The 17,593-nt window shown below is 34.3% G+C and overlaps 1 protein-coding gene across 1 annotated transcript in view; it reads left to right on the top strand.

Annotated features, from left to right (window-relative positions):
• Nucleotides 1-17,593, top strand: part of LOC110019322 — a 53,793-nt gene that overhangs the window by 35,954 nt on the left and 246 nt on the right. The window contains exons 4-6 of the mRNA XM_020716944.1: nucleotides 14,593-14,756; nucleotides 16,331-16,460; nucleotides 17,400-17,567. Coding sequence (XP_020572603.1) covers nucleotides 14,593-14,756; nucleotides 16,331-16,460; nucleotides 17,400-17,525 — 420 coding nt within the window. The 3' untranslated portion in view covers nucleotides 17,526-17,567. The remainder of the gene's footprint in view (nucleotides 1-14,592; nucleotides 14,757-16,330; nucleotides 16,461-17,399; nucleotides 17,568-17,593) is intronic.

The raw sequence follows: 17,593 nt of genomic DNA, 5'->3' as shown, positions 1-17,593 counted from the left end.
AGCCAATATACATCTTAAATAAGAACAACAACATAGAGAGCATATTTAGGCCACCAACCTAACTATTCCAAGCATGAAACAGTTTCTAACAGATATTTGAGCAAAAGGATGCCTCACGAGGAGCTAAACCAAGCCATCAAAACAGGTTACAAGGCTTTCTAAATTAAATAAATTTTCTAATAACATGTATTTCGAGCAAGGAAAAACCACAGGGAGCCAAAACCGAGCTCTCTACACATGCATTTTTAAAATTCGAACAGTAAAGTAACAGGAAGTAGAGATATGAGTAAATCTCCCCAAAATTATGATTTCTTTAACATGCATTTCTAATAGTGTAAGAAAAAGAAAAAGAAAACATAAGAGTATAGGAAGCCCCCCTTTGAAACTCAATATGCCATTTTACACGTGACAAAAGCGTGAAGAAGAAGCTAGAACAAATTTAAAAGGTGAAGCATGCCTCCTCATGAACCTACACCCTCAACTAAGTAGCATGAAGAATTTAAAACATCCCCGACGAGCATATCAACATATCAAGTTATCAACAGTTAACAATAAGTTCAACATGAAAAATATCTACTAAAATAAAGCCGCTTGCAACATGTATTCCTGGACGAACAGAAAAAAGAAACAGAGAGCAGCCCTCAGTCGGTCAGAACCGAAGAGGAGCAGAACAAAGGGGAGGGGATACCTGACCTGGCTCTTTCTCAAACAGCAAAAGAAAGACAAGAAAAGCTCAAACAACAACTCCAAGCACTTCCAGAAATTTTTTGCAGAGTCTCCCCCTCTCCCAAAAATTTTTGGCTCTTGAAACGTACCAACGAAAGCCTCATATAGACCAGAGAACAGGAGAATGAATGATTATGAGATCGTATACGATTCGAAGGATCGAGAGGAGCAGACGTCTCCATACGGGCGCGCGAGAGGCAGAGGATGAGATTCTCGTAGAGGATGAGATACGATAAGGGATAGGTCGCGGGATCGTCCCGCGTGTGCGAAGCGAGAGCGGGAACGAAACTCCAACGGCACGAAGGAGCGGGCCAGGCGAAACCGAGCGAGATCTAGGGCTGAGGCAGGCCCACGAGCTCGAGAGAATGAGGCGGGGAGGGAGGAGATAGATTTAGGTTAAGAATTTTTAATATAAGTTATTAATTATAATAATAATAATAATAATAATAATAGTAAACATGTATTTTCCCCAAGACACGCTACCGCAATGAAACGAACATCCCCCTAGGTAAAATCGATGTTCCGAACACATCAGCACAGTCCGTTTCGTCATCTAGAGTCGTTCGGGCAACCTCGTCATCGATCGGGTCAAAAACATGTTGCAGTCCTAATTCTATCAAAACTTTGGTATGAGTTCAATTAAACAGGACGGTGCAGAGGACGACGACGCCAAATCAACGAGTACAGCCAATCCTAAGGCCGACAGTCCTATAGGAATACTTCCTGAGTTCCTTCAGAGTAGCCTTACTTGCTAAGCAATAACGGTCAAAACTACTATATGGAACGCCAAGTCGAGCGGAGAAAAATTCAGAATTGCTTACGGGGAGGGCTCCTTCACTAGTTTTCTAGGAGTAGTCGACAGAAATGTCCGATGGCTAGATCCCAGGCTACTAAGGAGGGGACAACTGCACCTCGACCGAAAGCGAGGTCAACACACATAAAATACAATACATATGTTATCAACTACTAACTTAAGGTTAAACAAGAAGCATACTTTCTTCATTTAGAACAATAATTTAGTAGTTTTTAAAATTCCATATGATAAGTTATAGGAGTATATAGTTTTTTGCGATGATTAAGTTTGATATTACAAAAAAGAAATCCAATGCATATCACACTTGATAAAATTTTTATCACTTACATAAATTAGACATTGAACAAATTAAATGCAACGGTGATAGAAATCACCCAAAAAGATCTTGTCCTCTGACTGGAATAAAGGGTCTCCCCCCTCTGGAGTTTTAGTTGTGCATGCTTGCAAAGTAGTAAAAAAATACACATACAACAATCACATTCATAGAAGTTATGGAACATTGAAATCTTATTTCAATACTCACTGCAAAATTGGGAGTATGGTTGCAATGTTAAAACTTAACCGAAAAATTTATTGCCAAGTTATTTTTTGTTTGAGCGGTCCTATAAATAGCCAACGAAGGATCCAAATAAAATACTCATGATTATTCTTTCTCCAAAAAAAAAATGCAATTTCTAATTATTCTAGCACATAAATAGCAAGGGAGAAATCGGCTCTAGGAAAGTATAGGAAGATAATATTACACGGAGAAATCCTTAGTCTTTAAGGACAAGAAATTTCAAAAACTAAAACTTATATTATTTATGCTTTTAGTTGACTTTGTCTCTGTGACAGTTAGCAGATCTAAAGAAGATAAAATATTGGAGAATAGATGCTATTGATAGGATAAAAAACATAGGAATTTCTAACATAAACTGAAAAAAGTATATATAATTTAAAGTTTACTTTATGCTTTTGAGGAGTCTATACTTTCATGTTTCCATCAACTCTATCTTGCTTTGAAAGATTTGGCTTTGACGAGTTGAGCATTGATTTGTGTCAAGCATATCTTAATATATGTTGTGCTTTTTTCAGAGTAGTTCTTGAGTCAGCATAGATTGATTTGTCTTGCCATTCTACAAGGCATTTTTATTATCTATAATTAGTAGTGGACATAATCTTGTCTTCCAAAATAGCTTTAGGAACAATCTGAATAGACTTGTCTTTTAAAATTGTGAATATGAATTCACAAGTAGGGGATGAAAATAGAGAAAAAATCAATGATATTTGTAATAAGTCTTTGAAATAAAGTCTAATGAGATATATTGAAAACTGGACTGGTACTTGTATTTCTAGGGTATTTTAGTTTGTAAGGTACCTATATTTTCAGAATTTAAATCCATTATTACCTTAACATTTGGTTTGAATTTCACATGCATCACATTTACATTAGCAATTGAATTATTATTTCCACAATTAATCCCTAGCTTCTTTCAAATAATTTCATGCAAATCATGCATATAATATGTAATTGATTGCACAAATTCACGGATTTATTAGGGAGCTTAACAAGATTTATTGATTTTCGAGATTGATACCCTTTGACAACTTTAAATGGATTAACGCCTATAAATGTAACAGATGAATTATATGCAAACCCAGTCATATGCATTATCAAATCTCCGTCCAATTGCATGCTTTCTAATGAAAAAACCTTCGCAAATTACCAAAATTCCTATGAATTACTTTAGTCTGGCCATAAATTTTTTTGGGGTGAGGGTGACAAACTGAAAATTTATTTCAGTTCCCATATTTTTCCATAGAATTTTTTTAAAGTAACTCATGAATTTTTTTCTCTATTAAATGTAATTATTCTAGGTAATCCATGCAATTTAAACACTTCATGAAATCATAATTTTGCTACGTGAGAACTATCAATAGTTTTAAATAATGAAATGAAACGAAACATTTTTGAAAAAAATGGTCAATTAATATAAAAAAAGAATATCTTTTTAGTGTTCACCATGCTAATTTTGCAATTAATGCTCTCATTCTCCTAAGTTTTATATAGAATAGACCTTAATGCATACAACACAACATCATGTTTCTTTTCTTTAGCTGTCTGTCATCATTTTATGCATTATGACATTATACGTGGAACATTCTATGTTAAACTAGGTCATTAATGCCTATCCTAAGTCATGGTCAAAATCTTATCTCGATTGAAATGCTCTACAACACCACCGTGTAATTCTATTATAAGGAAGTCTTGTAAAAATAAAACAAGGTTGGAAGGTTGAGTTTATTTTAAATCGAAAACTTAACCTTGATCATAAAATCCTTACTGTACATGTAAGGCATTATTTAAATGAAGATATTTCTCCTTAAAGTTCTTAATATTAGCATTCTTCTTGAATGTGATTGAAACTAATCACCTTAATTTGCATGATGTGTGACAACAACACTACCAAGGAAAATGCATTTATTTTTAGTTCTACTATAGTTTAGAAACATAAAGGTGCATTCCTATATGAGTTGAACTCATTTAGCATGCCTATGTTGCAGTTTCTTTTGATGTGATTCATTTCTCTATCTTTATTTGATGGTAATCACTCATATCAATCTTGGAGAGCAATCCTGGTTATTATATCTAGCATATTTTGATCCATTCATTTGCTCGATTATCCACACAAATTCTCTAGCTCTTGCTCTTCTTAGGTATGAGTGTAGCATGCACCACAAAAGTTCTCGTGCTCTTCCAAATAAATCTTTTGTTAAGTGAGTCATCCACTTGTATTTCATGTTCAACATGTTAAATTAATTAATGATATCCCATGAATTAAATTAATGGCATGCTGAACATCCTTAACTGGTGCTAGTTCACTGATTAGTTCATAGGATATGGTTACTTATATTCAATTAGCGATCAATTAACATCTTTAGGTGCTGATATGCTCTTAATTACATCTCAATCCAATTCAATAACTATGAAGGCTCCGCTATCTCTTTCAAAAGGATGTTAATTATAAGTATGTAGAGATTTCTTTAGGTCGTTAACACTTGATTTTTTAACATGATGAACTGTTAAGTGATACCAGAGAAAGCTCAAACCACCACGAAAAAGCAATTATTATTATTGAATTCAAATTTTTACAAACAAGACTCTTGCGAACATGAAATAAACGACAACAAACATAAAATACAACCTACGGCGATGGCGTAGGCGGTGGGTGGCGGCTGGCTACTAGTTAGAAGACGGGTTTGGTGAAGGTGATAGTAGGAGAATGAGTTAGAAGGTAATCATCATTGATTGGATCTGGTAGAGTGGGATGTGACCGTTGTTGGAGGGGTGAGGACGGGCTACCGCAACGACTAGAAGTATTGGAAGAAGGTGTCAGTGGCATTGACTGAAGAGGGAGATGCCAGACAGTTTGTTTGATAGGTAGAGGAGGTCGGCGGCCTTATGGACTAGAGCTGGAGGGATGGTGGGCTGCTGGAAGGTGGAAGAAAGGGGCAGACAACAACATTTAGAGGGCCGGAAGGGGCCCGTACGACTGCTAGGAAGTGGTCGAAGATCTGGGTGGCAGCCTGGAAGGGCCTGCATGCTTGTGCGGTGCTGGAAGGTGGCTTGTGACTACTGAATGAAAGCTGGAGGTCTGGACAAAAAATAATGAAGATAGTTTGTGGCTGCTGGAAGCGAGGTCGAAAGGGTTGTAGAAGGATAAATGCCTCGTTGTGGTCAAGCTAGAGTTGAAGCACAACCTCAGACCCTTGGATATGATTACCACCTTAGATGAGTTACAACCGGAACACCTTCTTGAGATCGGGTTTAACCCCCGGAGGGGAAGAACATCTCAAAAGCAGCAATTGAAATTAACAATCATCTAAAAACCTCCCCACCCTAGGCAACACAACATAATATAAATGATCTTAGCACAAAGAAATAGGAAGGAATTTGAAATTGGGATAGAAGTGGAAGGTGGTACAAAAGGTAGGCAATGGATAGGGAGGAATTGAAATTGAAAAGAAACAGAAATACAAAAGAGGATGGAATAGGCAACCAATAGAATATGAAGAAATTGGAATGGGGATGAAATAGGAAAGGAGGGGGAGGGAAGGGTTGGATCGCGGTACTGTAGCAACTACAATATTGCCTCACAACACTATAACAACTACAGTACCGTGACCCGATGAGCTCTCGCTTCATTCTCCTGGAGTTGGGAGAGCTTTAACCTCATTCTTAGAGGCTTTTAGGGCAGAAAAATTTTGGTGGGTTGGCTTGGGTAGGGGTGGATGCTAGGGAATCCTAGGATAGGAGTAGAGTTGGATTACCTTTGATACCAAATTATACTGGAGAAAACTCAAACCACAACGAAATTCTCAATTATTATTACTGAACTCAAAAAATTACAAAAGCAACTCTTGTGAACTTGAAATAAACTACAACAAATATATAATACACTCTAGGGTGATGGCGTAGGGGGGTGGGTGGCGATTGGCCAACAGATAAAAAACGGGTTTGGTGAAGGTGACAACAACAGGAAGGGAAAGGAATCATCATTGACTTGATCTGGTGGAGTGGGCTGCGACAACTGTTGGAGGGGTAGGGACGGGCTGCTGCAGCGACTGAAAGAGTTGGAAGAAGGTGACGGTGAAACTGACTGAAGGGGGAGATGCTTGGCGTTTTGAGTAGAGTTGGAGGGATGGCAGGCTGCTGAAAGGTGGTAGGAAGTGACGGCCAACAGCAAAAAGAGGGTCGGAAGGGGCCTGTAAGGCTATTGGGTGGTGATCGGAGGTCTGGGTGGTAGCCGGGAAGGGCTTGGAGGCCTGTGCAGTGGTTGTAAGGTGGCTTGCGATTGCTGGAAGGGGGCTGTAGGCTTAGAAGACAACAAAGAAGATGGTTTGAGGCAACTAGAAGTGGGGTCGGAGGGGCTACGGAATGATAAATGCCTCGTCTAGGTCGAGTTACAGTCGGAGCCACTCGAACCCTTGGAAACGGTTACCACCTCGGAGGAGTTATAGCTGGAGCACCTTCTCGTTGTCAGGTACAACCCCCAGAGGGGAAAAATGCTTTAAAGACTACAAGTGAAATCAACAGTCATCCAAACATCTCCCTACCCTAGGCAAACGCAACATAATATAAAGGATCCCTGCACAAATAAATAGAAAGAAATTTGAAGTTGGGATGGAAGTGGAAGGTGGTAGAAAAGGTAGGCAATGAATAAAGAGAAATTGGAATTGGAAAGAAATTGAAATAGGAAAGGGGTAAAAACGACAAGCATAGAATAAGAAGGAATTGGAATTGGATAGACATAGGAAAGGGGATGGAATAGGAAATGAGAGGGGGAGGGAAGGGATGGGCCGCGGTACTGCAGCAGCTACAGTACTGCATTTGTGGCACTGTAGCAACTACAATATTGTGACCCGGTAAGCTCCCGTGTCATTAAGTTTGGTAGATTTCAAAGCTATTTTTCTTCATTGATCTTAAAAAATAAGTATTGGATTTCCCAATATGTTCCATGTCTAAATCGGCCAACCAAAGTTGGCTTAGAATGAACTTGCAACATCCATGGATAATTCTTCGCACCAAACTTTATCATTAAATAATAAATTGAATGAGTGCCAAGCAACTTGCGCTACATAAATTATAGTGTTATATTCTCAGTTTACTTTTTAAGATTGTGAATGCTTTTCAGCTTTAAGTTCATACATTTAAGGCAACAGCATCCATGAAAATATTTTATCTATGATGTTTACAAAATTTTTCACATTCTGACAGCATGCTTGAAAGATTTAAACCCTTTTCCCATCAGGTTTGACTTTAGGTGGAGCAATAATGCACCACATGAAATTGTAAGAGTTCTCAATCAAAGTTTTCTTGGAATCACTTATTTCCTCAATTGAATGTATGCATATCTTAATATTCAATTTCCTCGTTTTTCAATCTTTAACATTAACTTGCAAGCTTTTACCATGACACTTACGGAGTGCCCTGTTTGGTGACACCTAAACCAAGCCATTGTAGAAATTTTGAATTTTGATAGCTATCTATATTGGTTAGTTTTTTTTTTTGTCTTTTAGTAGTTGTTTCAGTTCAGCTGTTGGTGCTGTTGATTTTTCCCTTTTTCTTTCCTTATGTTTCTCCATAGTTCCTATTATCTCTAGAACATTCAATACAATTTTGTTTGACCAGTAGGTTTTATTTTCATAATCCTTATTTGTTAATCACCTGACTGTTTCATCAAAGAACTTATCCATAATCATTACTCGATTAGAAAAAAACTATAGGATATATTTTCCCATGGAAGGTATCCAAGCCTTCATTAGTATCATAAGGTTGTTACTTATGATTTACATAAATTTTATTGGTCAATTTTCTTATGTTTCTTTCATGATGAGCCTCTTGCGTTCTAACAGTATTATGAATGGGTTTTTTATTAATGCTAGATTTGCTATGTGGTTCTTGTGGGTGTATTTAATTAGCTTCCAACATGTCAGGTTACTTAATTATTGCATTGTTTAGTTGGTCATAGTTAGCTAATAACTCTTTTGAGTTTAAAAAAAATTAAAGCATTATTCTTATAATAATCTGTCACCTGATAGTTTTTCCTAATTTTGATTGACATTTTGAAACCAACCTATACACTGATACCAATTTTGATGTAGGGAAATTACATATCCAGGGTTTACTGATGCAATTTAGGGTGAGCTGTATGCTGTAAGTACAAAAAAGTTGGGAATCTGTTGGTTACCAATTATTACTTTTTAGCAAATACTCGAGACTTTTAATGCAAAAATAACAATAACATTTTTTTTTCCATCCCAAAAATATTTTAATAGCTGTGAAAATTTGAATATTCATAAAAACTAGTGAACAAATATGCAATTTTAGTAATGACTAAATTCCACATTATAAAAAGGTTTTATACATGGATTACATTTGATAAACTTTCAATCATGCATGCCAATCAGCCACTAAATAGAAGAATGCAAGTCTACCAACAGGGAGATCTAGGCCTCATGTCAGAATAAGGAGACTCAATGCTGAAAGTAGTAATTATTATCGGTGAAACACTTGTAGAATACACTTCAAACCAACGCAAACAATATTTGAGGAGAGGAGAAATTTTATTTTTTACTTGTTTCTTCATTTTGTTTTGTGCTTAAGGGTTCTATGGTCCAAAATAAGAAACCTGTTGCAGACATGCTAGATGTTGTAAAAAATTGGAAGATCTATTCTCAGCACGTAATTAGTCATAATCATCTTTAATTTTTTAAATTTTTAATTTTTTAAATTTAATGTGAGTTCATCCGTGAAAGCCAAAAAGATAGTTGATAAAGAATTTGATCGTAATTAGTCATAATCATCTTTAATTTTTTTAATTTTTAATTTTTTTAAATTTAATGTGAGTTCATTCGTGAAAGCCAAAAAGATAGTTGATAAAGAATTTGACATTGCAGTAGAATCCTTTGAACTATAGTTAATTAGCACCACTTAACCATTGGGATTTTAGTGAATTCGAAGCAGAAATATGAATTAATAACCGGAAACCAAGGTCGTAGCAAATCATTGTAACACAGTTTTTGTAATTGAAATACAATTAGTGTCATCTCAAAACTCTGAGACTATAGCATTAGTGAAGTGTGTTTTGAGATTGTTGTGCAAGGTTGCCTTTAAGATTGTAGCATAAAGGCGGCAGTAAGGGAGATTGTAGGTGGACAACTTGATATGGAAAAATCCTTTAATCTTGAAGACAATGAAATCATTTAATTTAAAGCCTGGATTGCTTATGTTGTTTGAATTGAGCTCTTGTAGTAGTTAATCAGACCTAAATAGGACGTAAAAATATTGGAGAACACTAACTGTTCCTAAGTGGATCAACATCATCGGCATGCCCAACATAAACTGAAATGAAAAATAATGAATTTGAAATTTCTTTTTTTTCCCTTGATTATACAATTTCAAATTTCCATTAAGCACTTAGCTACTGTAGTCTAATATAGACGGAACATGTACGCCACAAGAAGTGAAAATAAACACTAAATGAAGCAATCGCATGAGTTTAAACAAAGCACTTATAGTAATATACCGAACATAACAAGATAATCATAACACTTACAACATATTCTTTTCCTGATAAGAATATCATAATAAGCATACTCTTCAACAAAATAATCATGAAAAGAAAATACAACACTAAAACTCAATTCCTAAACTCAGGATGGAACTATAGAGATCTCAATGCTTCTTTTTTGTGTTTTTGATGCTATAAACATTAATTTGTATATACTCTAATCAACCTGGAAAAATACAGCTTCACTAATTTGAACATTTGATATTCTTCAACTTGGTCTAGGCAGAGCTATTGTGCTTCTTGCAAGGTATTTGATGAATCATGATAAGTGGGCCTATTTCGAAAATGTCTGTGACTACTAATATTCACTATTAACAGTGGACTCAATATTATTTTTTATGATGACTTTAGAGTGAAGATGAGTAGCCATTTTTGGTAAGATGCTATATGTGAATTTACAAGAGAAAAGAGAGAAGATTTCATGACATTGATAGTAGGTTCATGTAATAAAGTCAAATAAAACATATTGAAGACTAGACTAATACTAGTGTTTCCTTGGATTTCCAGTTTTGAAGCTTTCACTCCAATATTCTATAAGAGTTTATATGATCCCACTTTTCTTTTAGTTAATTTCTTATAGGTCATTGTGAGAAATCTTTCAAGACACTATTACTGTGTCATTTGATCTAAATTCTACTTCTCACATCCAACCAGTTTTTAATTGGCAATTATTAATTTGGTTTATTTGAATATTATGAAGCTAACACATATGTTATACAAATTCACTAGGTCTGAACTAGATCAGAAACTCAAAAGTATGAATAGTGTCTTTAGGTTAAGACTCCAACAATTTTAAATGGACTCATACATGTAGATTTTTTAAAGATGTATTGTATGCAGGTTCAGTCATAAACATATCAAATACCATCATTTGTGTGTTCTTCATAGTAGATCACTTAGACTCTTATTAACCGTCATAGTTGGTCTCAAATTTGTGCGTGAAATTGATGCAGCTCAAATATTGAAAGAGATCTCAATTTTAGCTTGCTCAAAATAACTGATATGCTTATGAATTCATGCGCATCATCTCCATCATCCTTATCACATCCTTTTTCAATATTAATATGCAAATTTCTTCCAGCGCCTAAACTTGAGAAGTGACCCATCTGATGTCATTTAAAATAATTTATAATTGTAATCTTAGACACAGGTATAGAAATTATAGATTTTCCTTGATAATCTTTGTTAAGGGTATTCCTTCAGAAGCAACATTTCGAGTATTTTAGCTAAAAGAGGCATTTCTATTAAATAAAGAAATTCGTGTATGTTTGAAAAATATTTGTACTTCAAAATTTATGATAAATTGAAATGCATCTTTAGGTGATGTCATTTCTCTATTAAGCTTTAGAGATTAAGCTAAATCTAAAACCATGAAGCATTAATTTTGGGTTCTCCTTTACTTTGGTTTGTAGTAATAACTCCTAAAATTTATTCATGCATTTAATTACAATATTGGTTTCTTGTTTCAATGAGTTAAATTCATGAAGCAGTTGATGTAGGTATTTTTTTTAACAAGAATTTCTTTTTAGTTGATGTGGTAGTAAATTCTATTTCTAACCATTACCTTTGTCTTGCCGTGCGCTTCTAGTACATTTTAAATTGTGCAGTTATTTTTAGTTTCCTTAAGCTTGTACACCTTGAATGGTTTGCAAATCAAAGAAGTTATATATTTTTACCTTTTTAGAAAAAGCATAGAGATTATTTCATGCTAGAAAAGTCCTTGCGGTAGAGTGAAGATTTTACATCATAGCTTTACATGAAGATCTCACCCACACATTTTGATGAAATGAGTCATGCAACAACAAAGCTTTTATGTAAAAAATTTGGACGAGGAAAAATTACATTGGGCTTGACTATAGATAAAATTATATGCCATGTTGCTTGAGATGACAAAACTCTTCCTTTTAATTGAAGAAAATGAGTTTATAAAGTAACATAATCAAATTTAATCTATTATAAACGTTGTCACATTGAGCTTGTAGTAATCGTGGGATAATGAAAACTGTTGAGATATGATACTAGGACGACAATAGGTGTAAGATGATCAAACAACAATTGGGTGACTATTATGACATTCGGTCAGTAGTGTTAGCAAGTTATGAAAATCAGACCGGTTGTTGAGAATGGAGGAGGTTCAATGTTTAATGGTTCAATCATAAATTAAATCTGTTGACGTCATAAGTATTTAAATTATTTTAGTATAGTTTAAATGGTGCAATAATATACATATGATAAATATGTGACAAAAAATAAACAGTGTAATTATAAATTTAAAACTCGATATAAAGTTTATTAAGATATAAATATGTGTTAAAAAGGGGATAATTACATACAAACCATATGAAACATTGATATTTACAAATTAACTGCCCAAATGATTTTTTTGAACAATCGAACTGATGTTTGTACATGTGTCACGACCAAACTATTGAGAATTTGATAAAAATGAAAATTATGGGTTGGGGTTTCATCATGAATTATGATATTTGAGTGAGAATTTGAAAAAAGGATGGAGGGTGATTGATTTGTAAATAGCAAATTTTGGATATTTTGTATTTAATTGCCCCTAAACAAATTATACTATACATATAAAAATAAAAATAGAATTTATGGTAGTAATATAATTGCTAATAAAAATATAATTTATAATATTTAATAAGAATATAAAGAAGCTCAAAAAAATAAAATGCTTTTATTTTATTTTCACATTCCGCAACCCATTTAATATTTTCAAAGCCCAAATATCATGGCTCAATTATTCATTTTTGAAGCACAACTTAAATTTCAATATACCCACCGTTTTTAAGTCTTACATCATAAGAGAGAGTTAGTCATGCACTATTTATATGTAAAAAAAGTATCAAACTTCTAGCTTGTAACTTTCCTGGGTGGTTGGCATGCTATGGGTTAACTTTTTATTATTTAAAGGTTTTGAAATCCATAATTGTATGTTTAACTTGATATTTATTGTAGAATATATATATATATATATATACATGAGAATTAAAAGTGGTTTAAAAATATAATTTGGTTCGACTGATTTAATGTAATCGGGATTAATATACCAGTTCATGCGAACTGGTGTTTCTCATTGATTTGATTCGAAAATGGTTTTTGAGGTTAACTAGATCAACCATATACCCGATTCATGGTTGAACTAGTTGGACCGGTACGTCGAGTCTGATTTATTGAAGTTGTGGTGAGAGGATGTTGGCAGTAGGGTAATGGTGGCCGGATGGTGGTTGAGTGATGTTTTGGTTTGGCAGTAATCAGGCTAGGGTGATTAGATGACAACAACCAAGCAATGTTGAGTAAAGCTCTATTGTTTTTCAGGCCTTCAAGTTCTCTATCTCTTTCATTCTCTCAGATGAAGAAGAATGCAAGTTTATTGATAATTTTTGAGAGTGACATTTTTATTAATTTATCCAAAATTTCAATACACTATTAGACATTTCAAGTTGATTTTTTTGATTATATATCAATTTTATGGCATTCAGACAACTTAATGATTTATAATTAAGCGATATTAGGTTCTTTGAATTTCACTCGTTGACACACTCGATTTGATTATAAGTATGCATGATTTAGAGATTGTTATTTTTTTCAATTAATCTTCCTAAAGTTTCGATCATTCTTGCTTTATTTGGAGTATTTGGACTCAAATTGGTCCATTGTTGATGTCATTGGATTCACCTTGTCTTAACATTCAATTCAACTACAAATTTATTGAAATCGAAGATCAGATGATCTTACATTTAACTCCGATTGTTATCTCATCTAAAACATATCAAGATTCATGTTCAATCTAGTGGATTTTTTTTGGAGACCTATCAAGGATATACTCCCATCAAAGATGAATCAACTTTAATTTCCTAGTTATGTCTTCATCCATGTTTTGCTGACATGTTTTACTTGGTTATTTCTTTCATTGTGAAGCTTTTGACTCTTCGAATATTATTGATGAGTCAAGACTATGGATTCAATGTCTGATTCTTGCGGGAAAAGTAAATTAATTTCCAAAGTCTTTACGTCGGTCTTAACTTGATTTATTACCTTTCTCACTTGGTCTTGTTTCCTTAGAATATATTTATTAGTTTTTTTAAGTAGGTTCTAATCATTATGATGTAACTAACCCTGATCTTCAACCATACTTTGTCATTTTGAATTTTTCGTCTCCTAAAAATATTGTGAGTGGTTTTATTTTTTTCATTAAGATTAGATTTAATATCCATTACTTGCTGGCAAAGTTGATTAGCTTTTAAGTAATAAGTTGGTCATTAACATGATTTATTTTAATGCTCAGTTGGTCTTGTTATTCCTCGCAATTCATTCATTTACGTTTTCATTTTATTCAAAAAATTATCATTATGTTGATTTGTTAGCTCACCCTTATATTTTGTTTTACTGTATTCATTTTAATATGACCTTTAAGCTTTGATACACGTTTGATTGGAGTACGTCTAATGCATACCTAGAATGATAATGGTAAGAAAACATACAAAACAAAAACAAATTTGTAGCTTTCAAATTTTTAGTTTAAGAAAAGATAAATTTTCTGTATTGTCAAGTTCGAAGACATACTTCATTTCTAACAATAATATAAAACATGCTAAAATTTAAAATTTCGTGAGAAATCTAATACTGAGTAGCAAATCTATTGCAATTAAAATTAGAGTAGAAAATAAAATCGGCATGTCTTATATTTGACAAAATCTTACTCATACGGGCATAAAAACCATCCAGATGACCAACGGACTTGTCCCTTGTTGGTTGCTTTGCCTTGTTTTGATTTGTAGTTTTGCCGAAGCTGATGGATCTATCAGCAATTTCTTGTTTTTTTGTCTCGTCATTCTTTTGCTCTTAAAGACACTTGTTTATCTCAACCAAGGAGGTGAAAAAAATGAAAGTAGAATTTTTTTTAATAATTGTTTGGTTCAGTTCAAGTTTATTTATTTTTTTATTATTCTTCTTCTGCAGAGCAAATGTGGTACACGGATAACTCCAATGGTGCAGTGGCCTGATAAGTCCTTTTCACTTGGACTAATGCAGACACTTGCTTGGAAGAGATCAGGTCTCATGCTGCGGCCGAGCATCCAGCTCAGGTTTTTCCTCTTGCTCAATCTACTTTATGATCAAGGAATTGTTAGATTTTGTTGTGTTTATAGTTGTCTGTCCTTTATTTTTTTTATTGTTCGTTATGAATGAATTTGAAACTACAACAGTTTGTCAGCAAGATGAATATCCTGTCTGGAAATTTATAAAAGCTTTTTTGTTTTTATACTTATTATTCTCTTTCATTGGGAGATTAAAAGGCTAATGCTGGATCATACCATTTGGTGAAACATTAGTTCATTACATGTTCTTTTCACCTTTACTTTACGCGGAGTCACATCTCATTGTGCCAAAAGCAGCTTTAAGCTTGGCAAGCCTTTCTTAGCATTCATGTTTCTGTTTCAGGACCTGTTCCTTGCAAAATGGTGCTTTCATTGACAAAGTGAATTTGGTAGTAGTTTAAATCATGTTTCTGTCATTTCTTGTGAGCTTTAACGGTTTCATAGCTACTAATTCTTTATGCACGCATGGATTCTTGTATTTATGTATCAATTCGTGGAACTGAGCTTGGCTCAACACTTTGATTTAAGTTCCATTCCAGCGTTGTTTAACTTATTAATCGACACTTTACTGTCAATCTGATCCATCCGATCCAAAAGTCGAGCTTATCTTTTATGTGATTTTTTTTCTTTGATTTAAATTCCAACTTCCACACATATTGGATAATTGCTGAGATTTCCAGTCAATTGGAGAATCACTTTTCCATTTGACAATTAGGCGGAGTTTCAACTATTTAGTACCTTATGCTATGGTTCGTTCATTTTATGTCAAACAAAATCATTTGGGCCTTCTATCTAGATTTCAGAATGTTTTCTTGTATGTGAAAGTAATATTCCCTTTTTGCAATGTTACTATGATGCAGAGAAAAAAAAAAGAAAAAAAAAATCAGATGAAATGAACTTTTGTTTATTCATTATAACTTTGAAGCTCTTGATTCCAAATAAGAAACTTTGTTCTTTTTGCATTTTTCTTAAATTTGACAAGAGATTGGTCAGTGACAATGCAGCCAAACTTTGAGATCTGGTTAGTCAAGTGGCTTCAATGACCGAGGAATGAATGTTCTCATCTCTTGAGATTTCTTTATACATTTGGGATCGTGATTTGATCCATTTTTTTAATTCCTAATTCTTGAGTTTCATTTATTTACATCTTTGATAGATCAATAATTATCTTGATTTTTCTTTCCTCCTTGTTCATCCTATGCTAGATCCATAAGAGTGCTCATTTTAGGGTGAATTTTTTAGCATTTTCGGAATTTGTCTTTTTATTACTTGGTCTACTTCAAGCTTACTGTTTTAGAGTTGAATCCTTGAGAAGCTTGCTAACTTGTCTGAAGTCATTTTTTTTTATTTTGAAATTGCATACTATTTTTCTTGGTAGTGGTTATTGGATTAGCATTCACAGTACAGTTTCTACTGCTGTAACTCGTGTTTTATGTTGCATATGAAGCTTCAAACAAGTGTGATTCAAGTATTTTTTTGGCCCATATGACAAAAGCTATTATTGTTTCTGCGATTAACTTATAAGTAATTGCATTTTAAATGGTTTTTTAAACCATTATTAGCATATGCCCGACTGTTGGCGGAAACAATCCTGGGCTGCGTGCAGAGCTGGTCCACTCTCTGAAGGAAAAACTCAGTTTTATCTGCGGATTGTCTTGTGCTGCTCACTCTTCGGCATTTGCTTCTCTTGCTGTAAGTTCACGATTATTAGATTTGTTAATTTACTTGTAACTTTTTTTTAACATAAAAATATTGTGAAAAAATGCTTAGAGTTAACTTATTTTGCACGTGAAAATATGTGGAAAGAAGTATTCTTCTGTTTTGTTGCCCTCCATTGGAAATTCAACTCAATTTTTTTCCAGCACGTCAATTGCAGCCTGTTGCTCTCCGCCCATTGGTCATCGAAGTAGGCTGCAACCACTCGTTGCCAATCATCACCTACCGCTTGCCGCACCCCATCTGCCTATAGCCATTGCCACCTGCCGCCGCCTCTTGCCACTAGTTGTCATCCATTGACTGATTCAATCCCAAGCACTATCAGTACTGCAGTTGTCGCAGCCCATTACCACATGCCACTGCCATTCGGCCCCACCACTTCCAACTGTGTTTTAATAGCTATAGAGAACAAATAGTATTGATATGCCATCAATAACATATAGAACAAATAGTATTGATTTGCCATCAATAAATTTCCATCATCACAACATGAATCTCACGGCCTTGCCGCACCCCACTTGCCTATAGCCATTGCCACCCATATAGAGAACAAATAGTATTGATATGCCATCAATAAATCTCTATCATCACGACATGAATATCACGGCCTTGCCGCACCCCACCTGCCGCACCCCACTTGCCTATAGCCATTGCCACCCACCGCCTTCGCCACCACCAGCATGTGTCGCATATTTATTTCATTTTTTTTTCTTCAAACCAAATGCAAATATTTTAACACCTGCACTTAGTTTACACTAAACCAAATAACTTTAAAGTATCTCAAACACACCACATTTCAATTGCACTGTATTTCTTTATCAGCAAACCAAACAGCTTATAAATCTGTTTATATTACATGCACCATTCTGCTTCACCAACATTTTTTGTTTGAATTGTATCACATGATCTGTGTAGGTCGGGAGATCAAAATGGAATGGCAATGCAGGGAGCTCCGGAATCGTTGTGAGATTGGAAACTCCTCTCAATGGAGTTGCCATGCCATCCTTCTCTATTCAGCTCAACAGTGGTTTAGAGTTTTGATTTACATTTTCTCTGTACAGTTTAAATTGTGCATATATATATATATATATATATATCCCCATCCATGT

This window comes from Phalaenopsis equestris, unplaced genomic scaffold, assembly GCF_001263595.1.
Source record: "Phalaenopsis equestris unplaced genomic scaffold, ASM126359v1 Scaffold000054, whole genome shotgun sequence".
Classification (NCBI taxonomy): domain Eukaryota; kingdom Viridiplantae; phylum Streptophyta; class Magnoliopsida; order Asparagales; family Orchidaceae; genus Phalaenopsis; species Phalaenopsis equestris.
The sequence above is the reverse complement of the archived record's forward strand: the minus strand, read 5'-3'. Positions and strand labels throughout refer to the sequence as shown.